Source organism: Anabrus simplex, chromosome 6 (genome assembly GCF_040414725.1).
Source record: "Anabrus simplex isolate iqAnaSimp1 chromosome 6, ASM4041472v1, whole genome shotgun sequence".
Lineage (NCBI taxonomy): Eukaryota > Metazoa > Arthropoda > Insecta > Orthoptera > Tettigoniidae > Anabrus > Anabrus simplex.
Window position 1 is genome coordinate 346,515,563 of NC_090270.1, and position 23,657 is coordinate 346,539,219.

Below are 23,657 nucleotides of genomic sequence, written 5' to 3' on the forward strand. Positions count from 1 at the left end.
TGAAACAAGATATTGTAGGCGGTAAGATGGCATGTCACCTACCTTATGTCACGTCAGCGTTCATCTCTGGGGCTCACCGGCGGCCCTCTGTCATTTATTTAGCCAGTTTTTACATTTTTGGCTTTACATAGCATTTTTATTATTTCTGTTTCCTGGAAAGAAAGCATTAACAATGCTCATCACTTGTCGTTTTTGTTGATCGCACACGACTGATAGTATTTATTACCCGCACACGATTTACATTCCTTACCACACACAAATTTATAAATACTTCTTCGGTATCTTGACCGTCGTTTTTATACAATTACTTCTGCTCAAAGAAAAACTATCTCCACATGGAGTCAAGACCCCAGCCACGTCGGCTAAAATCTGTTGGTTGGACTTAGTCTACTTTGTCGATCGATTTTAGAACAGTTCAACCCTCTGTCTTCAGCCTCACGGTACAAAATTCAGGGGTTTCAACATGGCGTCCCTTCTATATTTATAGACATTACCCCCTCTCTCCAGGCATTTTCCCTTTGCCGCCAAGAAAATTTGCGTAACTTTTTTCGACTTAAATGAACTATATTTAAAAGATTTTTGGATGTAACTACATACTTGGTACGTTGCTAGCGGTAGTGTTCCTGAACATTTAAATTTTATACTTATTAAATTAACTGGTTAAATGACCTCATTTGATAGGCACTAATTTTTTGTCGACTTAGCGTGGGTAAGCTAGACACGTGCGTCCGTCTGAAATAATCCTCAGAAATGGCTTAACAGTCTCAAATCCGTCTTACTGAAGACCAATTGTCTTATAGATAAATACAGGACCCTCATTATATTGCATTCACCACTAATTCTTTCTTTTATTTATATTTATTCAACATAAACTTTCTTCTGTATCCTTCCACTGCCGACACATGCGGATGACATCACATCTCAAAGCGTGGGACGGAAAGTAGCTACCTCCTTGCCACGTGTCACTCCCGTGATATATAAAATTTTGAGCTTCCTATTACAATTGACATGGGGCCTCCCGTAATAATTTTCATACTTAAAATTCTTAGGGTACAAAGGTCATGGGTTCAATACACAACTCAGAAAGATGCCGTAGCTTCTATTATGACTTTGCAACATACGGGTCTCGAACACTGGAGCTCTACTCACAATTAATTTTACAAACGTCCATTTTTGAGACAGTAAAATACATAAATGATAGTAGTCTGACACCACAGACACTCGAAACAGTAAATACTAACTTAGCTACCCTCAAAATATTCGATCCCTAAGTAATCGGAGGCATAAGGCCCAAACTACACGGCAAAAAAGAGAGAGAAAGAAAGAAAGAAAGATTACACTCTTAAGGTCGAAAACAAAATGGGAATAGAGGCTGAAAACGAAGCACTCCAAGTTTAAATTAAAATCGTAAACACCTATCTGTGCATAATACCCGATAACATAGAGGCTAAGCCATGCTATAAGGTGACTCAGGGAAGAAAATATCAAAGGCCAAACGGGGGGGTCGATAAATTTAGAAGGATTAAAAAGTTTGTCACCGAAAAAGAGGAAGGAGAAGAAGGGGAATGATGGTAAATACTTGTAAATCCTTGCATTTTTTCAAACTCTCATTTGGGAGTAATTTTAAAATCCGAAGACTGCCTAGATAAACCTACCTTTGATTTAAGTGAAATAGAAAACCCTACAGTAAAATTGGAGAAAGCCGGAAGAGCTAACAGTTTCATTCTAAAGAGGAGCGCTTGCATCTTCACACACAGAGAGTTCACGTGTTTACCTTGCAAAAGCCGCCTGACAGTCCTGACCTCTCACATCTCACACTCAGCGATCCAAGAGGGGGCTGGTAGACGATTCCAGAACAATGATGTCATGTATTTTCTAACTGATGGAAAAGCTTCTGAGAAGGCGGATTTTGATAGGCGAAAAAGGTAAACAACAGTGATGCAAACAACAAAATATTAAATAAACAATTGAAGGACTTTTAGGTTAGCCAACCTTGAAACACAAACATTTCAGTGTATGGGACCGTCACCAAGAAGAAAGAAAGAAGACGAGCTGTCGACTAAGTGGTATGTTCCGAGCTGTCAACGGAGAAATGGCGTGGAATGACATTAGTAGACGAACAAGTTTGAGTGGTAGTTTTATAAGTAGGAAAGATCACAATATGAAGACAAAGTTGGAATTCAAGAGGGCAAATTGGGGCAAATATTCATTTGTATGAAGGGGAGTTAGGGATTGGAACAACTTACCAAGGGAGATGTTCAATAAATTTCGAATTTCTTTGCAATCATTTGAGAAAAGGCTAGGAAAACAACAAATAGGGAATCTGCCACCTGAGTGACTGCCCTAAATGCAGATCAGTAGTGATTGATCGATTGATTAATTGATTGATTGATTGATTGATTGATTGATTGATTCATTCATTCATTCATTCATTCATTCATTCATTCATTCATTCATTCATTCATTCATTCATTCATTCATTCATTCATTCATTCATTCATATGCGTTCTTGTGTTATCTATTGTAGACACTTGTGTTGCAGGTTGACGATGAAGCGGAAGGCGCTGTGCTTGGCGCTGCTGCTCGTCTATCTCCTGTGGAACTGGCTGCCACTGCTGCTCTGCCTGAGTGTGTTCCTCTACTTCTACTTCACTCCTAACACACTTGTGTTGCAGGTTGACGATGAAGCGGAAGGCGCTGCTGCTCCTCTATCTCCTGTGGAACTGGCTGCCACTGCTGCTCTGCCTGAGTGTGTTCCTCTACTTCTACTTCACTCCTAACACACTTGTGTTGCAGGTTGACAATGAAGCGGAAGGCGCTGTGCGTGGCGCTGCTGCTCCTCTATCTCCTGTGGAACTGGCTGCCACTGCTGCTCTGCCTGAGTGTGTTCCTCTACTTCTACTTCACTCCTAACACACTTGTGTTGCAGGTTGACAATGAAGCGGAAGGCGCTGTGCGTGGCGCTGCTGCTCTATCTCCTGTGGAACTGGCTGCCACTGCTGCTCTGCCTGAGTGTGTTCCTCTACTTCTACTTCACTCCTAACACACTTGTGTTGCAGGTTGACAATGAAGCGGAAGGCCCTGCTGCTCCTCTATCTCCTGTGGAACTGGCTGCCACTGCTGCTCTGCCTGAGTACTTCTACCTCACTCCTAACACACTTGTGTTGCAGGTTGACAATGAAGCGGAAGGCGCTGTGCGTGGCGCTGCTGCTCCTCTATCTCCTGTGGAACTGGCTGCCACTGCTGCTCTGCCTGAGTGTTTTCCTCCACTTCTACTTCACTCGTAACAACGGCTACTGGCGCAAACGAGGAGTCCGCTACCTGGAGCCTGCGCCGGTCATTGGCAACCTCAGCCCACTGCTGCATGTTCGAGTGTCGCCGGGGCAGTTGTTTGCAGACATCTACAACCAGGGCGAAGGAGAGCCCTTCATAGGCTGCTTCATATTTGACAAGTACGTACACTTCTACTTCACTGTACGTCTCTTAGTCAGGCGTCCAATAGAGCGATTTCGTCTGGCTGGTATGGTAAGGTTTACTTTGGCATTTCTAGTGTTAGTATCTTCATTCGTGCTGCCTCTGTGCATCCCTGGTAGAGTGTCGGCCTCCGGATCCCAAGATAGCGGGTTCAAACCCGGCAGAGGTGGTCGGATTTTTGAAGGGCGGAAAAAAAGTCCATTCGACACTCCATGTCGTACGATGTCGGCATGTAAAAGATCTCTCGTGATGCATTTGGTATTTACCCGACAAAATTAATTAAATCTCAGCCATAGTCGCCCAAGAGAGATCCGGTTTATTCTAGGTCCGCTAGATGGCAGACAGAGTAAACCGGAACGTCGAAATTGACGAGCAGACAGCCAGATGGCGTCAAATCGAAATGTCTGCAAACGGTAGCTGAGGCCATACGATTATTATTATTATTATTATTATTATTATTATTATTATTATTATTATTATTATTATTATTATTATTATTATTATTAGTATTATTATTATTATTATTACCATCGCTTTCCTAACCAATTGAGTTTGTAATTCTACGTGGCTGTTGATATCGTGACCATAGCCAAGGAACCTGCAGTTCAACGTAAAACACAAGTCGCAGGGATGAACATTTCATCAGACACATCCGCCATGATGCCTCTAGTTATACACGTAGACCTCTCTCCCTAATTGATAATCAAAATCATCTAAAAGTAACCAAAACCCACACACTGTTCCAAAATGCCCTCAAGCGATTGTAAGCACTAAGAATATATTAACTAAAAACCTATCTAAGTGTATATTTTTATTAATAAAACATATGATTAAATAATAGTTTAATCAATTAAAATGACATTAATTAAACAGCCTCCTAAAAGTATATTTCTATTAATAATAAAAGAAACCACTTTTCCCTTTACGAAAATCATGGTCATGGTCATCCACAAGGGCTGATAATTTCAGATGCTGTGTGACCATCGAGTCTCTTCATTCGTGTGCTTAGTGTTTATCTGACTGGTTGAAAACTACCGTAAGTGTTACGGTATTAATTTAAGAAGACGAAGAAGGTGAATTATGTAAGTAGCATTTTAAGTAGTGGCAGGAATTTCAGTTTTGGACATAGGCTAGAATTAAGGAAGTTTAGGCCTCCTCGACCGAATTTAAATACATTGTATTGCACAATAACAGAACGGTTATAAAATAGGGAGTTATGTCCGTGATGTTGTAACACGCTGAGTGGCGTTCCTTGTTTGGCAATGAATGTTGTTGATCCTGCATTCGTAGTAAGTTATTATATGCTATTACGTTCTGTGTGCAGTTTGAATTAGCGCCCAGGCAGATACATGTGACAACTTAGGTATTGTTTCGCGTTTTTCGATGTTATCTGATTTTCGTTACCCGATCGTTCTGCCCAACTGAGGAGCAAGCTTGAACTTATTAAGCTGATCATTTTGCTTTACTCATTCCCAAAATCTCTTCATCCTATCACTGAAATTGTCCTTATGTTCTTCTGTCCAGGTTTTGTTCGTTCTAGCTGTTGGCTCCGCGAAACAATCAGTGTTCTGAAATCAGATCGGTTCTTCGGTTTCCTGGTGGATGATTTCCCGAAGATCTGATTCTGTTCCATTTAGCCGCTTGTTCTTGACTTTCAGTGTGAGGTCAGTCTATCATTGCCCATTCAGAGAATGTGATCATAGAATTTCAGCCTCCTTTTCCTGATAGTGTCTGAGATTTTATATGTATGGCAATAAATGTCATGAGATTTCCTTGCTCCTGTGCAGACTGGGCCAGTGCTCCAGGTTTTATTGCTGTATTACAATGTCTTAGTTTTGTTTTTATGCTTTCTGTAATTTAGTATTTCTCTCCTTATTTGCTTCACGATTTAATCCAGAAGTTTGAATGATTTCTCTAAGGTATTTGAATTTATTTACTTGGGAAACCGAGAGGCTTCTTCACTGTACTGGGGTTTTCATTGGTATTTGAAGTCCTGTTTTGGCTGCAATTTCATGTAAGTTTTCGAGAGGGTGGATTGCTTCTTGCCTATTATTAGAAAGAATTGACAGGTCATCCGCACGTGAGTTCTGTTTTTCGGTTCTCACTACTGTTTCCAGTACAAGACTGAACAAGAGAGGTGACAGTCCATCTCCTTGTCGAACCACTATGTTGACATCAAAAGGCTCAGGTATTTCTCCTAAGAATTTAACTTTGGAAACCCTCTGTGGGCGGGTCGGTAGAATAACACCCACAGTATGCCATATCTGTCGTAAGAGGCTACTTAAAGGGGCCCCAGGGGCAATTAACTTGGGATCGTGGGTTGGCGACCACGGGGCCTATAGCTGAGTCCTGCCATTTCTTCCGCTTACTTGGGCCAGGCTCCTCACCTTCATCTATCCTATCCGACCTTCCTTGGTTAACTTTTGTTATTTTCCGACCCCGACTGTATTAGAGCACTCCACGCCGTTCGTGGCCCTTCCCTTCTCTCTGATTAGTGTTGTTATATAGAGGATGGTTGCACTTCCTCTTAAAACAATAATCATCACCAACTTTAACTTTGGAAGCAGTGTCGTTTACTGTTTGTCCTCTTGTTTTCCTGTCCACGTTGAAAAGTGTCTGCCGATCTATGGAGTCTACGAAGGTGCTCACTGTTTGTCTAGTTCTGTGCATGATCTGCCCTTTCTGAAACCTGCCTCGTATTCTCCAATGAGGTGATCTGTTTGTCTTTCAAGTATTCTCAGACGTGATACCTCTATAGTTGTTCATATCAGTTTTATGCAGTGGATGAATTAATGCACATTTCCAGTCTCAGGAATCTTTTCCGTGTTCCAGGTATCGCTGAGAATAGCATGAAGTTTCGAGGCCAATTATACCGTCCTCACCTCGAGGATTGTTAGTTTTCACTTCACTGATAATTTGCTTGATTTCTTCTGATGTAGGTGGTTCTGAGTCTGGATTTGGTGTGGGTTTTTCAAGGAGATTCACAGTTTACAAGTTTTGAAAATTGTTTGCTAACAGTTTGCAATTTTCCTGGTTATTTGTTTCTAGGGTTCCATCCGGACGTTTGAAACAAAGGCTAGCTGCTTGGTGTTTTGATATTTCTTCTCTGAAAGTTCTTTAAAAGTTTCGTGTGTTCGTTTTTCGTGAATTCCAGTTCAATTTCTGCCAATCTTCTGTGATTTTATTTGCGTTTCTCACATCTGATGATATTTGAGGTTTATTTCTGAATCATAATGAATTCCTGCCAAGTTTGTCCAATCTTATGGCCTTGTCGCATGTTTGCGTTTCCTGGGAGGGATGTCTATACTTTTGGAAGCTTCTACAAATGCTTCTTTGAGTTCTAACCAGTTGGATATATTCTGGTTGGAGATATTTATATTATGGGAGCCCGAGTTTTCTTTAAGATGTTCCGGGTCGATTCGCAGTTTCCTGTTTGTTCTGATTTTCGGTCTGTTAGGTTGAAATTTGACTTTAACTACAGATAAGTGGTGATCAGAGTCAACAATTCCTTTCTTGACTTTAACATTCATAATTTCCCTTTGATTTTTCTTAGAAATCGCTACAGGATCTAACTGGAATTCCCTTAAATGTAAGGTGATCTCCAAGTCGGTTCCTTTCGTGGTAGAGCGAGGTAATTAGTTGACATTAATTTTAAATCAAAAGTCTTGCAGAAGCCAATTAATCTTTCTCTGTTTCAATTGGTTCTCTGGTGAGCTGGATAGACTCCCGCGATGGTTCGGAACTTCTTTTTCCTGCCAATTTGGGCGTTAAAAATTATTTTGAGATGATGCTTCGGAATTTTGGCTGTAGCTTTCTCTAGTTGTTCTCAGAAAGCGTCTACTTTCTGTGTATCATTTTGATTGTAGTTGTTTGTAGGTTCATGTGCAATGATTAGTGTACAGGCTTTGTTTCCTGGCTTAACTGAGAGTAATGAAATTCTTTCAGAAGGAGTCGTGCAAGTTCAGTGCTGAGTTTGTAAGATTTCCCCTCACTGGAAACTGATCTGGCTTGCTAGGGAAGGAGATTGCTGGTTTGCATTTGTGAATTATGTAACTGTCGGAATCGAAATGATTTACATGAACATACCTGGTTTCTTTGAGTGCTAGAATTTGGTATGTTTGTTAGTTGTTTTAGCTTTCCAGTCTTAAGAAGAGTATTGATGTTTAAGGTGCCAATGAAATGATTCGGGAAGCTTCGATCCATACCCGCATGATGTTCTCGATCCCCCAGAATCCGATGACCGAGAAAGACTGGTGTGAATACCAGAGCCTGGGGCAGTAGTGTCCTGAGCTGACGTTGCCATCATGCTAGTAAGTTGAAGAAAATGGGGGCACTGACCTTCGTCAACCTCATTGGTACAACTAAGGTGTTGAGCCTTAGAGGTTGCCTCATGATGTTTTCTGGCTGAACCTGTTTTTGGTCCGCGAGAGGTATTTAATTTCCCTCAGACCCTCCGGACAAGTCCGGCGAACCTCCCGATCCGCCACCTGGGCGCGCCCGATAGAGGAACAGGAAAACCCGCACGGGGTTATTATTATTATTATTATTATTATTATTATTATTATTATTATTATTATTATTATTATTATTATTATGCCTAAAAATGTCGTGGTGTTGGTCAGTGAAAAGTGAACCGATTGGGGAAGGGGGAGAGATGGTGGCACAGCCCTGCCAGAGTAAAATGTCACGAACCGGTAGTGACTGCAAGCAATGAGATTGTTGGGACTATCGTAGACATGCTGTTCATTGCTGCTTCAAGGAGGCGGCTGTTCTAAGTGATCTTCATGTCGTTCTCGGTCTTCAGTTTCATTGATGAGAAATTCCATCACTGTGCTGACACTGGACCTTGATACCTACAAGGCCACGGCCATCACTCTTCCTGCGCTGCCTCTTTATGGCCCTTAATGAACTTCCTGTGAAGAATGTTTCTGGCGCATACAGAGCCGCATTTCGTCTACGTGCTACCGTGTGACGCAACCCGCTTTGCACGGGAACAAGACTTGCTCGTAGACGACATTTTACTTCTCCATAGCCCTTCCGACCGCCTGCATGTTAGCGCGCTTCTTTCTCGCCAATCAATCAATCAATCAATCAATCAATCAATCAATCAATCAATCAATCAATCAATCAATCAATCAATCAATCAATCAATCAATCAATCAATCAATCAATCAACACTAACTTGCATTTAGGGCTGTCGTCCAGGTGGAAGATTTCCTGGTCTTAAATGTTTTCAGAGGAGGTAGAAATATATCAAACGTCTTCCGTGGTAAATTCTTTTAGTCCCTAATTTCTATAAACGAACATTTTCCCGAAACTGTTCCCTTGAATTTCAACTTCATCTTCCTATTATGATGCTTTCTGCTTTTAAAAATTGCATTCAAGCTTGTTCGTCTGCTAATGTCATTCTAAACCATCTCTCCACTGACATATGGGAACATACCGCGTAGTCGAGCAGCTCGTCTCCTTACTCCAAAGTCTTCCCAGCCTAAAGTTTCCAACATTTTCGTAACACTGCGCTTTTTTGTCGTAAATCGCTCGTATGATGTAAACCATTCTTACTCTTTCAGTAAAACGACAATAACTCGTAAACCAAACTGCAGAGCGCGTAGGTGCTTTCATCCTAATGACAAGAAGAAGAAGAAGAAAGAGAAGTAGAAAAAGAAGAAAAGAGACTGACAAGACATACTAGAGGCAACAGAAAACATCAAGAAAAATAGGTGGACATCGGAAATCCGCCAAGACCTCGGAAAACAGGAATCAGAGTGGCCGGAATCGCAGACCGAACCTGCTACAGAATGAAAATCAGCAAGTGGGAAGTAGAGTCAGAGAGAAACCACGAGAAGAAGACAGGAGCCAAGTGGACAGAAGACGGAGAACCACGATGAGAGAAAAATTGAAGGCTGCCTGTCAAAGAAGGAAATGCACAACCCATGCTAGAGACAATGAATAGTAACAGCAAAGCATTACTCTCTAATGGTTCTGATAACAGGTAGCCATGATTCACTGAGGTTGTAACCTGTATCGCGGTTGAAATTATCAGGGTGTTTACGTATTTCAACCGTGATTCAGGTTACAACCTCAGTGAATCATGGCTACCTGTTATCAGAACCATTAGAGAGTAATGCTTTGCTGTTACTATTCATTGTCTCTAGCATGGGGCAAAGATGGCGTCCCTTTTACATCTTTGGGCACCATTTGAAGCTTCCTTGTTGCTTTCTCCTAGCAACCATCAATACGTCATTTCTCTTCTCTTTTGTCTCCTGATGAAGAAAGGCAAGGTTCCTTTTGAAACTTTGAGTGTGTTTACAATTATTTACACGGCATAAGCCCAAATATAACTCATGAATGTATAGTTTCTGTATTTTTTGAGCTGAAGGCGCTTAAATTCACCGCGTAATGTCAAAAATTGCACATAATCACTACTATGGCCCTTTTTTAAACTTCCTTCTTGCCCTCTTATTTTCTTTTATCTATTACCTCAGAGTCGTACCAGCATGGGTACTTCCGCGTGCTAACTATCCGGGACGGCACAGTGTCTTTTATTACAGCGCGAAGGAAGTCGTAGAAAAGGGTTAACGCCTCGTCGAGGGAGGGGGAGTCTTCGATTAAATTCCAGGGACACAATGAAAGGAGATCTCTCATTTGAGGAAAATCGGCCTTAGTCCATGCGAACATAAACTTCCTCTGCGGTACGGGGCGCATAACTCGCAGTAAAGATACAGTGAATTCTACAGCTCGATGGTCGGATGTAATTACCTTTTCCGTCTCAAAACATTCCAAGTGTCCACATTATTGTTCCTAGATTAGAACAAGGTCCAGGAAGTTCTCGTTTCTTGTTGGGAAGTGGCACATTTGCTTAAGTCCGAATTCACTGACGATTTCAAGAAGTAAGAAGACTTCCGCACATCCTTGTTGTATAACGGGGCCAGGATTTCAAGCCAAACGCCTGATGTTAAAGTCTCCGCAAACTACAAGAATGTCCTGTTGGTTTAAAACAGCTGTGACGTTGGCCAGTATTGCTCGAAGATTACTCATCCTAGCAGTCACTTCGTCCGGTGGCAGGTAGCAGCACACTACAAACACAGACCTCCCTGGGGTTCGGGTGGCCTTGACCACGAGACACTCCCAGTCTCCCGCCAGCTCTGGCCGTGAAACTGGCTTTAGAGCAGATTTCACAGCAACCATAATCCCTCCCCTCTCAGTTTGCTACTATGGACCTGGTGTCTGTCTTGACGAAACACACAGTAATCAGTAGACAACAGTTCATTATCACCAACAACTTTCAACTATACAAATACAATCTTTGCTGGCGTCACTGAAAGCGAGGTTAAAGTCCGTCAAAGAATTACACATGCTCCCTACATTTTGGTAGAAGAAAGTCATACAGCTGTCATGCTGGGGTCCTGGGTTCAGATGTATGTCGCCGGACAAAGCCATTAGAAGCACACAAATAGCTGAACCAGATATCTTCGGGCTAGAGTTCGTCTGTTGTTTTCTCGCAGAGAGGCCGCCTGGTTGTGACGTCACCAGATACATAGTTCCAGCACGTGGGCCGAAATACGAAGCTCCACGTCGTAGTCTAGCACATTCTCATCCCGGACGTGTGGTGTGGAATCTTTGGGGGATCACGCTACCTGCTCTTCCTGCGTCAGGAACTCTCTCTGCTGCTGGAGGATGTGCCCTTGCACGATCGTTTGACGATGTGGTTATAACAGGATGGAGCTCCGCCACATTCGACTTTGGCCGTTCGTAACCATCTGAACGAGGAACTGCTAGGGAAATGGACAGGACGAGAAGGCCCTGTTTCTTGGCCCGGTGGATCACCGTCAGACTTCTTCTTGTGGTGCATATGAAGAACTTCGTTTACACTCAGGCGCCGGAAAACATCGACCAGCTCCAGGAATCCATCACGGGCGCCTACCGAGGAATTACACCTGGACTGCATCGGGTCCGAATTTGCATAAACCAAAACGGTTATCACATTGATCATTTGCTGCGATAAAACATTGTCTGAGCAGTTATGTTGCTATTGTTTCCGATCCGTATCTGTCCGGTCTGCCCTTCTTAGGGCCACAAACACATTCACATACAATTTGCATACAAACTGGCATTAAACTTGCTTTACGTGCGGTGCGTATTAAACAAATATTTCAAAACTATGGAACCTTCGCCCTGGACTCGAACATCCCACCTCTCCGCTGCGCCATTACCAGCTACGCTACGGTTCCGCACGGCACAGTGTGAAGCTTACTGCGATCACAATATCAATTTAGTGTTTCGCCGGCGTGTCAGGTTCATATGATCTAAAAGGCACACGCATGCCTTCCAGTGCTTAATACAAGTCCTATCATGGGGAGGCGGTAAATACCAAGATATCCGGTTGTGTTGTCTGAGCATACGGGCAGGACAGATGTTTTCAGGACGGGAATAATGTTACGGGTTGCATACAACTAGATGTGAAGGGGTAGCTGAATTACACGGTATAATAAACCTAAAGGTGCTGTAATACTTCCTTGAGTCCCCCACCCCCTTATCATTACAGGATCAGATAAAACTTCACCTACTCTACTTCTCTGACATCTGCTTTATAGAAATTTAGCCGCCCATTCGATCATTCCTTTGTATAGTCCAATAGGCTCATTTTCGTGAGTAGTCAGAGACGATGAAAATGTTCACTGCAATAAGCGCGCTATCTCGTGTGCGCATTAAGCAACAGCAAGAGGTTCTCCACTCCACTCTCATATCTTCAAAGTACGCTACTGCCATTTGCGGATATGTCTTCATCTTTTATCGGACTGAATTTCTGATTTCCTACACCTGAAAGCAATTCCTGACTGAAATGAGGTGCTAACAAGTTCTTAATCATTTTTGTGAACTTAGTGGGAAATTGCTCAGTTTTATCACTGGGAACAGGCTGAAGCCGCCCTTTAAATTCCACCACTCTTTCATATACTGTATTGTTGAGTATATTTCACTATTATAATTCGCTACAGTATTCGGCCAGGCGCGGCGGGCCTGTGTTTGCAGTCTTCGACGGACTAACACAGTCCAAAATGAAACATCAACGCATATGGCTACATAATAATTGTTTGTTTGATGTCGCATACTGTATTATTACAACCATAAAGTCTAATTTTCTTCCGTATATATAAAACATTATGTGACGAAAGTTTCTCATCTGTCGTGCGTAATATGCGCTCTGTTTGCCGTTTCTTTCTTTATTTCTTAATCTGTTTACCCTCCAGGGTTGCTTGATCCCTCGGACTCAGCGAGGGATCCCACCTCTACCGCCTCAAGGGCAGTGTTCTGGAGCGTGAGACTTTAGGTCGGGGGATACAGCTGGGAAAGAGGACCAGTGCCTCGCCCAGGTGGCCTCACCTGCTATGCTGATCAAGGGCCTCTTGGAGGGGGGGGGGGAGTTTGGAAGGGATAAACATGGAAGAGGGAAGGAAACGGCCGTGGCCTTAAGTTACGTGTCATCCCGGCATTTGCCTGGAGGAGAAGTGGGAAACCACGGAAAACCACTTCAGGAATGACTGAGGTGGGAATCGAACGCCCCTTCTACCAATTGATCTCCCAAGGCTGAGTGGACCCCGTTCCAGCGCTCGTACAAATTTTCAAATTTTGTCGCAGAGCCGGGATTGGAACCCAGGTCTCAGGGAGTGGCAGCTAATCTTGCTAACCCCTGCACTACAGGGGCCGACTGTTTGTCGATTCTCCGAGGCAAACACGAGGAGCTTGAGTTCAGTGGAGGTGCCCTTGCTAGTAGGCTCGCATGTTCTCCCCAGTCGAGAGGCTAACTTGACTCCCTCTGTGGTTAGTGTGATTAGCTACCACTCCCTGAGACCTGGGTTGCAATCCCGGCTCCCCCCCCCCCAAGAGGCCCTTGATCAGCATAGCAGGTGGGGCCGCCTGGGCGAGGTACTGGTCCTCCTTCCCAGCTGTATCCAACGATCCAAAGTCTGAAGCTCCAAGACACTGGCCTTGAGACGGTAGAGGTGGAATCCCTCGCTGAATCCGAGGGAAAAACCGACCCTGGAGGGTAAACAGATAAAGAAGAAGAAGAAGAAAGGCTAACTCAACCGTAAGCGCTTTCAGTGTTCAATAGTGTCTTGTGTCTGCAAAGGCTTTGTTGTTGTTAAAGGGAGATTCACTTATGATGGAGGACAAATGCGGCTGTGTTATAAACACTAGCTATTACCCGCGACTTCGCTCGCGAAAATCTCGTAACTTGATAAAATGAATCGTTCCTCGGCACTGCACTAAGACATCATCTGAAGATCCCCAATGTACCTATGAAAACTCACCGAAAAATTGCCTTTCAATGGTCGTAGAATATCTTTGTTATCAACGTTCGTCATATGGCCTTTTAGGACTAAGATGACCAGGGAGAGTGAACGCTCGAACATACCAGCTGTATGCATAAGTTTTCTGGGTTTTGTGGTAAAGAAATACGTAATTTTCAAGGGAAATTAATTTTTTGTTTGTTCAAAATATTGGCCATCGGCTGCTACGCACTTCGTCCATCTTTATGAATACCATGCCAGACAAATTGCTTGTCTTTTGCGGCAAACAATTCCTCCAGAAATTTTCCAACTTCTCGAAATTGCTGAAGTGCTGGTCTCTGAGCGCGTGCCCCATTGATGCGAAGAGGTGATAGATGACGCCAGGTCAGGGAAGTACGATAGTTGCGGAAGGGTGTCCCATCCAAGGACCAAGGGGGATGTTTTCATTCCCCTCCCCGAAGGGGAGGGGCGGGCCACCTAGAAGGTTACGCCTTCTCTCTGGCCAGGAGATTTGGCGGGGTTTGGGGATTTGATGGGAGTTTGAGGTTAAAAGGAAGAGGCTTTGATTTTGCAGATGTGTAGGAATTTGGCCCCTTGGCTAAGGGTGCAGCATCTGCTCTTGTGCTTTTTATTGAGATTCCTGGGTTACATACATCATGTGAGTTAAGTACATTAGGTTGCTTACAATGATTTTACGAGTACAATGTGTTTAGTTGGTTTACTAGTACATATATTGGAGATAGATTGCTAGTTAGATGTGGGTTGGGTAGGGGTTGTAGAGGTAGAGTTGGGATGTAAGGAGATGAAGGGTTGTTGTGATGTTGGTGATGGACGTGGCTAGGAGGCGGAGAAGATCTAGAATTGGGAGTGGTGGTAGTAGGAAGTTGGTTTGGGGGATGGGTAGGTGTATGGTTTGCTGTGGCGGTGTGGGTGCGGGCGGCCGGGGGCGGCGGTGCGGGGAGCCGGAGTGTTCTACTCTGTGATACTGGCTATTAATTTGGACGCCGGTCGTTATTAGCTGTTGTACTTCTTCTTCTGTGGGGAGTTGGATTCGTACCATGTAGGTCGGGCCATTCCTGCTGTAAATGCGGTACGCTCGGAGTACTGATACGCCTGCAGATTTCAGTTCTTGCTGGATGTCACTTGTTGTTAAGGTTGGTTCGATTCCCCTGATGACACAGCTCGGCGCTGGAGCTGGTGGCTGCTGATGTGCTGGAGTTGCGGCAGTTTCTTGTTCTTGTGGGGCTGGCTGCGTTGTGCTGGTTGCGTTTTCTTGGCTAGTAGGGGTTTGTTGATAGCTGGGCGGTGAGGGGCTTGGGGAGGTGGTGGTTATTGACATTATCGGTGTAGGATGAGTTGTCGTGGTAGTGAAAGTGGGAGAATGGTGGGGGGTGTAGGCCGAGGTAGTGATGGTGGTAGTAGTAGTAGTGGTTGATGTGGATGATAGGGACGTGGGAGGCGGTGGGGGCTCGTGGGCTGTTTTGAGTTGGGATTCGTTGACGGTAGGAAGGGCATAGGGATTATCGATCATTTGTTGGAGTATGTAGTCTGGTGTTGTTACCACTGAGTACCGTCTATTGCCGATCTTTGCTCCACGGGCTTCCAGGGTCAGCTTGTCTTCTCTATTAGGTAGGTATATCAGTAGCTGTGTTGAAGGCTGGGAGGTTGCTTGATCCATGAGACGGCGGACATCGTGGACTCGATAGCCGGACTTGCGAAGTTTTGACCTGATGGTATGTTCTGCGATGGTGGTGTCCACGCCTGATATGAGACAGGAGTACATGATTGGGGAGGCGACAGCCAACTAGTTGTCTGCCTGTTTGTGCTTTATTGGGCCGACTGAGTTTGCAAGTAGAGGTGATGGCACCCCAGCCGAAAAAATACAGGTGTGTTTGATCCCGAGTTACGTCCAAGCGATTTCAAGGTGTCTTTTCACTGGTTTTGCTGTGTGAGACGACGCATTCTCATGTAACAAAATCACCCTGCCATGTCTTCTGGCCCATTGCGGTTGTCTTTTGATCAATGTATGATTTAAATTAACCATTTGATGCCGATAGCGTAGTGTATTATCAGTTTCGCCGTGGTTCAAGAGTTAATAATACACAATACCACTCTGGTCCCAAAAGACACAACGCAAACGATGACTTTCCACAGCCTCTTCCTCTTGATTAAATAAGAAAACCAATGCGTGCGGCAAATGTTCTTTATCAGGAATAAAAGTCGATATGATCACTGAACGATACAACACAGTCGCTAGACTCAACTTGTGTGTGTTGCTAGGTTAATGTCAGACGAACAAACTGACGTATGTGTCAAATTCGTACGCTCGTACTGTTCGCTGGCGCCATCTCTTAGTGAAACCGGAAAAGACTTATGCATACACCTGATAGGCCTACGCCATGGAACTCTATATGAGAAAAGCAGTCCTCTCTCAAGTCAAAACATGTGTTTCATTATTTTCAAAAGAGATTCCAAATGGCAATTTTCACGTGTAGCATCTTCAGGTTTTGAGATATAAGTATTCTCATAAAAAGAATTCAACTCATTCTTCACTTCCTTCCACCCCGCCTCTAAAGTGGACTTTCCCAAAACAAAAAGTACGTATTTGTTTACTTTGAAAGGAGATTCCAGAAACCAGTTTTCACATATCAAAGGATTCACCCCTGTTTTAGGGTGTTTTCACTCCGCCCACCCCGCCTTTAAATGGATTTTCCGAAAAACAAATACAAAAAATGTTTGTTTATTTTTAAAGGAGACTCCATGTACCAATTTTTACGTCTGTAACATCTTCAGTTTGAGACATAAGCATCTTCATAATAGGATTCAACCCCCTTTTCACTTATTTTTGCCATCTTAAGTGAACTTTCCAAAAACAAAGAAAGCGTGTTTCTTTAATTTTAAACGAGATTCCAAACACCAATTTTTTCGTCTGCAACATCTTTAGTTTTTGAGATGTACTCATTCTAAAAATTCAGCCCATTTCAATTCTTTTAACCCCCTTAAGTGGGTTTTACGAAAAAATGCTTTATTCTTAAAGGAGATTCCAAATGCCGGTTTACACCTGTAACATAGTAATTTTCTTTAGGTATATTCATTTTAAAAATTCAGCCCATTTTCACCTCTTTCAACCCCCTTAAGTGTATTTTCCGAAACAAAAAGTGCATGTTTCTTCATTTCTTAAGGAGATGACATATACCAACTTTTACGCCTGTAACATGTTAAGTTTATGAGATGTACTCATTTTAAAAATTTACCCCTTTTTCACTTTTTCAGCCCTTGAGTAGATTTTCCAAGAAGAAAAATTGGATTCAAAACTGGCGGAAAGAAAAAGGAAATATTACCAACCCAAAAATTAATGAACATCATTCAGTTACAGAAACCTAGAAATACAAAACTTCTTTAGATTATAACTTCTTACACCTCGCACCAGGGTGCATGATCTTAGTTTTTATTGTTTCCTCTGTGGAAAGAAGTCCAAACTTCTTGATGAATGTCAAACAAAACAAGTAGAAATTCACTCAGGTTAGGAAACAGCACAATAACAAAATTACTCAATATTATAGTGGTGACATCTTCTGATTAAAGTTCGAAGTTGGTGTAGTTACAGATTCACTGTTTCACCAGTAGAGGAGTTCATGTAGGCGCTAGTTTTAAATGTGCGGCGTTGAGGAGTACCTCCCGGTACACCTATCAAAATGAAAACAGTTAAAATAATCATCCTCGCCCTGTTTCCGGTCATTTGATCGGATCAGGAATGGAATGGAATAAATGAATGAAGCCCCATCTAGCGGCGAGCCTGTCGCACTCCTCTGGTACAATGATTAAAGACGGACAGATGGAATGAAATGGTAGAGGAGAGTGTTGCTGGAGCACCCGGAGAAAAAGCTGTCCCACCTCCACTTTGTCCAGCAGAAATCTCACATGGAACGACCGGGATTTGAACCACGGAAACCAGCGGTGAGAGGCCGGGGCGCTGTCACCTGAGCCACAGTAAAGTAATTCAGTCTGAAACCGGTTTTTGGAATCTTCATTTCAACATCAGTGGGTCATTGAAATTGCGTAAGCACAATTGAAGAGTGAAAATAGAAAAGGTCCGCCTCTGTGGTATAGTGGTTAGTGTAAGTAGCTGCCACCCCCGCAGGCCCAGATTCGATTCCCGGCTCTGCCACGAAATTTAAAAAAATTGTACGAGGGCTGGAACGGGGTCCACTCATCCTCGGGAGGGCAATTGAGTTGAGGTGGGTTCGATTCCCACCTCAGCCATCCTGGAAGTGGTTTTCAGTAGGTTCCCACTTCTCCTCCAGGCAAATGCCTGGATGGTACCTTACTTAAGGCCACGGCCACTTCCTTCCCTCTTCCTTGTCTATCCCTTCCAATATTCCCATCGCCCCACATGGCCCCTGTTCAACATAGCAGGTGAGGCCGCCTGGGCGAGGTACTGGTCATCCTCCCCTGCTGTATTCCCGACCCAGAGTTTGAAGCTCCAGGACACTGCCCTTGAGGTGGTAGAGGTGGGATCCCTCGCTGATTCTGTGGGAAAACCGACCCTGGATGGTAAATAGGTTAAGAAGAAGAAGAAGAAGAAAATAGAAAAGGATAAAAGTGCCACAATAGTCAGTTGTCTATTTTTGTTCGAAATTTGCTGAAAGGACGACATGGCGCAACATGGTGGAAGTCTGTAGACGCACAATATGAACAATGTGGTCCTTTCAGGCAATTCCAAGGGAAAAATGACAAGTCACCATTGTGGGACTTTCAGCCTTATACAATTTCATTCTTCAGTTGTGCTTGCACAGAATTATGTGAATGTTATTATTTAAATTTTAATGACCCACTGATGACGGAACGAAGACTCCTAAAACCGGTTTCAAACTGAATTTCAATCAATCACTTCTGATCTGCATTTAGGACAGTCGCCCAGGTGGCAGATTCCCTATCTGTTGTTTTCCTAGCCTTTTCTTAAATGATCGCAAAGAAACTGGAAAATTATTGAACATTTCCATTGGTAAGTTATTCCAATTCCTAGCTCCCCTTCCTATAAACGAATATTTGCCCCAATTTGTCCTCTTGAATTCCAACTTTATGTTCATATTGTGATCTTTTCTACTTTTAAAGACACCACTCAAACTTATTCGTCTACTGATGTCCTCCCACGCCATCTCTCCACTGACAGCTCGGAACATACCACTTAATCGAGCAGCTCGTCTCCTTTCTCCCAAGTTTTCCCAGCCCAAACTTTCCAACATTTTTGTAACGCTACTCTTTTGTCGGAAATCACCCAGAACAAATCGAGCTGCTTTTCATTGGATTTTTTCTTTAAGGCGTGAACTGTTTTAATTTTAGTCTAATAGGTGTATTAACTTATGTTGATAACAAATATTGGTAACATCCTTTGATTTTTACCGAGTTATTGTGGATACCAAAATCTTTACTGACAGCACGGGAAACATGTCTGTGTGATGTTTACGGCCCTCCCAGTCTGATAATGAACGGCGGCTACTGCTGTATTTACACATTGACGTCTTCCTCACTTTAACCTTCCGGACAGGCCATTTTTCACTGAAAAAGTGAAAATCCGCAGCCTATTTCCAGTCATTCGACCGGGTCAGCAATGGGTTGAATGAAGCCCCCATCTGGCGGAGAGGATAGGAATTGTGCTGGCGGCCAAGGCCTGTCGCACTCCTCTGGGGCAATGATTAGTGACTGAAAGATTAAATCAGAGTGTTGCAGGATGAAAGATGACAGGGAAAACCAGAGTATCCGGAGAAAACTCCTTTCCCGCCTCCGCTTTGTCGAGCACAAACTGACGGAAGTGCGATATCAGGTATAACTTGAGAACAATATTCTCTCTCCATGGGTAACTAATACAGATATCGAGCTCGAATAATAATAATATTATAATATATAATATAATATATAATATTATAATATATTATTATTATTATTATGATAAGATCGCGTTGTTTGTGAGGTTATGTCATGAACCGTGCTGTACATAAATATTCATATGAGTTCAGTTAATGTAAATACCTGTAAATTAATATTATGTCATTTATTCTTACCTGTATATATAAATTGTAATCCGTAATTGTGAAACACGCTGTAACTTCCAGAATAGTATAGGTAGAGACACTAGAACAATAAATAGAGAATATTCTGCACACTATTTCTATGTATTGGACACTCGCCATATTACTGTTTGGACACCCCCTAGGGGTGAGCCTTGGCCTGTTGTAGGAAAATAAGTATAAAAAGAATAAAATATATTAGAGTGATAATAATAATAATAATAATAATAAAATGGTGAAATTTAAAACTGTTGTGTGAGTGCTGTTATATGGAAAATATGGTGAATCGCAACGTTATTCTTTACGTGCCATGACTGGATGTTATTAAAGGTTTCTAAATTGCTTTGGGCCAGCGGCAAGGGCTAGGCCTGGGTGGTTACCCATCCAAACGTTAGCCACGCCCGGTGTTGCTTGGTTAACCGGGCCTTGCCGCTGGATTGTGCGCTGGAATATGTTTATATTCCTGAGTATCGGGTGGATTTGATACTTTAATTTAGAAATATAGCATTTAGTGTGGAAGTTTACAGCATTGGAAATACGGCAGTTCGTTGTGGTGCACCCGCTTCGGTGTCCGAGTGTTCCAGTGTTTTGTTTAGTTGGAGCTTTAAGGAGTGAGGTGATTGTGCTGTTAAGGAAGTGAGGGCATGTTCTTGCTGACTTGGCGGGGATGGGATGCTTGGAGACTTTAGTCTATGATGAGTTGTTTGCTTGGCATGGGCATGGGGGGTGGGGGGTTCTGGTTATGGGTAGATATGAGGTTTAGAAGTAAGTTCAGGATGGTGGTGGTGGTGTCCTGTCTGATCTGGTAACTGGGCTGTTGGGTATAATGTCCAGGGTTTGAGTGAGGTAGGGTAGTGGTAGCTGTATGTACTGTAGGTTTAGTGCTTGACTGTAGATGTTTGGCGTGTCTGTAGTGTTCCTTCACTGCCTTTTTTATGAAGGGGCAACCAGGAAATGAGGCGGCATGACTGCCTTGGCAGTTCGCACACCTCGGCTGGTCCCGCGGTACCGTGCAATCAGTGTGACGGTGTGGGCCGCCACATCTGTTGCAGCGAGTAGCCGCAGTGCAGGTAGCTGCAGAGTGGTGTAGTAGAAGGCAGTTGAAGCATTGTATGACAAGGGAGGGGCGGGGTGGGTCGTGGGTTCGAGTCACTGTTGTGTTGGTTTTATTTGTTGGCTGTCTGGCAGTCCTAGGAGCAGATTTTTTACGTCTCCTCCTAGTCTGAGTGTACTTGTTTATTGTGTCCGTGCCCGGTTGTGAGACTGATAGGGTCTCAGTCCCGGGTTCGGTTTCAGGTTGGGGGGAAAGGGGGGAGGTGAGGGGTGCATCATCTACGGTGTCATCTGTTTGTGTTGCTTGGTGCTGAGTGTCAGGTTCTGTTCGTGTGGCTGTTTCCATGTCTGAGGTGTGTTCGGAGCAGACTCTGTATTGGATGTTCTCAGTTCTTAGATGTTCAGAGATTGCATTGTAGCTTGCTTGTCTGTTAGTAGAAAATATTATGATACATCCATTACAGAGCTCTTGCGCCATTTGTACGTGTTGAATGACGGGTTTTATGGCTGTGTATGTGTTTTTACGGTGGACGTACAATCGTTTGGGTGAGATGTCACTGAATGGGTCATAGGGAAGCGGGAAGATGAAGGGGTAGGAGCTGGAATAGCGTTCCTTGGTTCTGATTGCAAGTGGTTCGTTGAAGTTGGGTGGGTCCATGCTTTTCAGTGGGAGGTCGGTGTCTCGGCTACTCAGTCCACCGAGGTGGTCCCGACAGGGCTGGGTTAGGGCTGGGGAGACTTGGGTGTTTGTTATAAAACACTGGAACGGTCAAACTCAAATAAGAGGACCGGCGCGCTGATTAGGTGCTCGCTCAGTGGGCACGGTCGGAACAAGTGTAGTTTTACCGTGTCGCAACGGGACGAGTTCCGAACCAGTGACCACACTGAGGGCTCTGACAAATTGCTCGATACAGGGCTCTGACAAATTGCTCACAGGCTGGCTTGGTACTGCCTATTCTTGGCTGGCAGTTGGCGATTGTTGAATTCGAACAGGCTGTATTGCAGGTGGCCTGTTCTCCGAGAGCTAGGGGCTCTCTGGTGACTGGGCTTCGTGGCTTGGTTGGTTGGTACTGAGTACCGTAGTTTTCGCAGTAGACGTAGTGAGCTAGCTTTCAGGGTGCTAGTCTCTCGGGTGCTTGGTGCTGGGAGTGTGTTGTGTGTGTTAAATTTTGCCAGATATTACTGTTTGGACACCCCCGAGGGGTGGACACCCCCAAGGGGCGCCTAGTGTGGTACCAGTACCGGTGCGCTATTGCGCTCCTCACCTGGTCTGTTCGGGAGAATAACAATAAGAATAATAAATTTATACTGATAATAGTGATTATATGGATGGTAATAATAATAATAATAATAATAGTAATAATAATAATAAAAATAGTAAGGTGTCAGTAATATGATCTGTATCGTAATTGCGGTGGTTAGCATAGGCTTAAGGCAATACTTGCGACCGTTTTGACCATGTATTGAGTAGCTGTGTAATTTATTGTTAGGACTTGCGTCAAGGGTCTGATTTTGTTGGTTATCCAACCGTCTCCGACCACGCCCAGTGTTTCTTAGTACTCTCGGGCCTTGGCGCTAGTTGTATTCAAGAATATTAATGTTATTCTTGCGTGTCAGGTGTTGGTGGCACTTTTAGCTTGTGTACAGCATGGGGATGTTATCTTAATCATTTTTTGCATGTATGCGACCCGCCTCGGCGGTCCTTGGTTCGTAGGTAGCAGAGGTTGCAAAAACGGTCCTTATCTTTTTGTGGGTGTTCATACGTTTGTGTGAATGTGATGTCTATGCGTAGTTAAGTATTAGTCTGGATTTCTGAGAATGTCCTTAATGAGAAAGATGTATTTAGGTAGGCGGTGAATTTTGTCGCGTCTATCTGGTTCGTATTGGCCTAGAGATCTGATTAGTGGATTGTTGTGGGACTGTGTTTGGTTGTAGAGTTTTGTTGCTTGTTCAAGTCCAAAGTCTAGTATGTATGGTATTTTTGTGATCTGGTGTAGGTCTTTAATGCTTGTTGTGTAGCTTTTTACTACCAGCTTTAGCGCCCAGTTTTGTATATATTGGTATTTCTGTAGGGTTGTTCTTGGTAGAAAGCCGATTGCTGGTAATGCGTAGGTTAAGATTGGTCTTACAAATGAAGTGTAGATTAGCTGTACGTTTTTTCTGGATAGTGAGCTGCGGGTGTGAATGAGTGGGTATAGTGTCAGAATTTGTTTTTTAGCTTTGTTGAGTGTCAGTTTTACGTGTTCTTGCAGGTTAAGTCTAGTGTCTAGTGTGATTCCTAGGTATTTATGTTTGGGGACCCATTCTATGTTTTGGTTGAAGAGTGTTAAGTGTTGTTGGGGGCGTTGGCGTCTGCGTGTGAAGTATATAGCTTTAGTTTTTTGTGTATTCACCTGTATTTTCCACTTTGTTAGCCATGGTTCGAGTAGTTGTAGGTGCTGTTGTAGGTGTTGTGTTGCTAGGTCTGGATTTCTGCTTTTTGTTAGAATTGCAGTGTCGTCGGCGTAGATGGCTGTGAGGGTACGTGTGCTTCGTGGGATGTCATTTATATATTGTAAAAACAGGGTTGGGCCTAGAATACTGCCCTGTGGTACGCCAGCGTGAATGTCTTTGTGTTGTGAGTTAACTCCGTCTAGGTGTACGAAGAATTTTCTGTTTGTGAGATATTGGTTTATTATTTTGATGTATGTAGGGTGCAAATTTAGTTTAATTAACTTGTAAATGAGATATGGATGGTGTACTTTGTCGAATGCTTGTGTATAATCTAGGAATA

The 23,657-nt window shown here is 43.5% G+C and overlaps 1 protein-coding gene across 2 annotated transcripts in view; it reads left to right on the forward strand.

The window, feature by feature from the left end:
- The first annotated feature begins 3,170 nt into the window (after positions 1-3,170).
- Positions 3,171-23,657, forward strand: part of LOC136875811 (cytochrome P450 6k1) — a 57,445-nt gene continuing 36,958 nt past the window's right edge. For both annotated transcript variants that reach the window (XM_067149422.2, XM_067149423.2), the window contains exon 1: positions 3,171-3,452. In XM_067149422.2, coding sequence (XP_067005523.2) covers positions 3,178-3,452 — 275 coding nt within the window. In that variant the 5' untranslated portion in view covers positions 3,171-3,177. The remainder of the gene's footprint in view (positions 3,453-23,657) is intronic.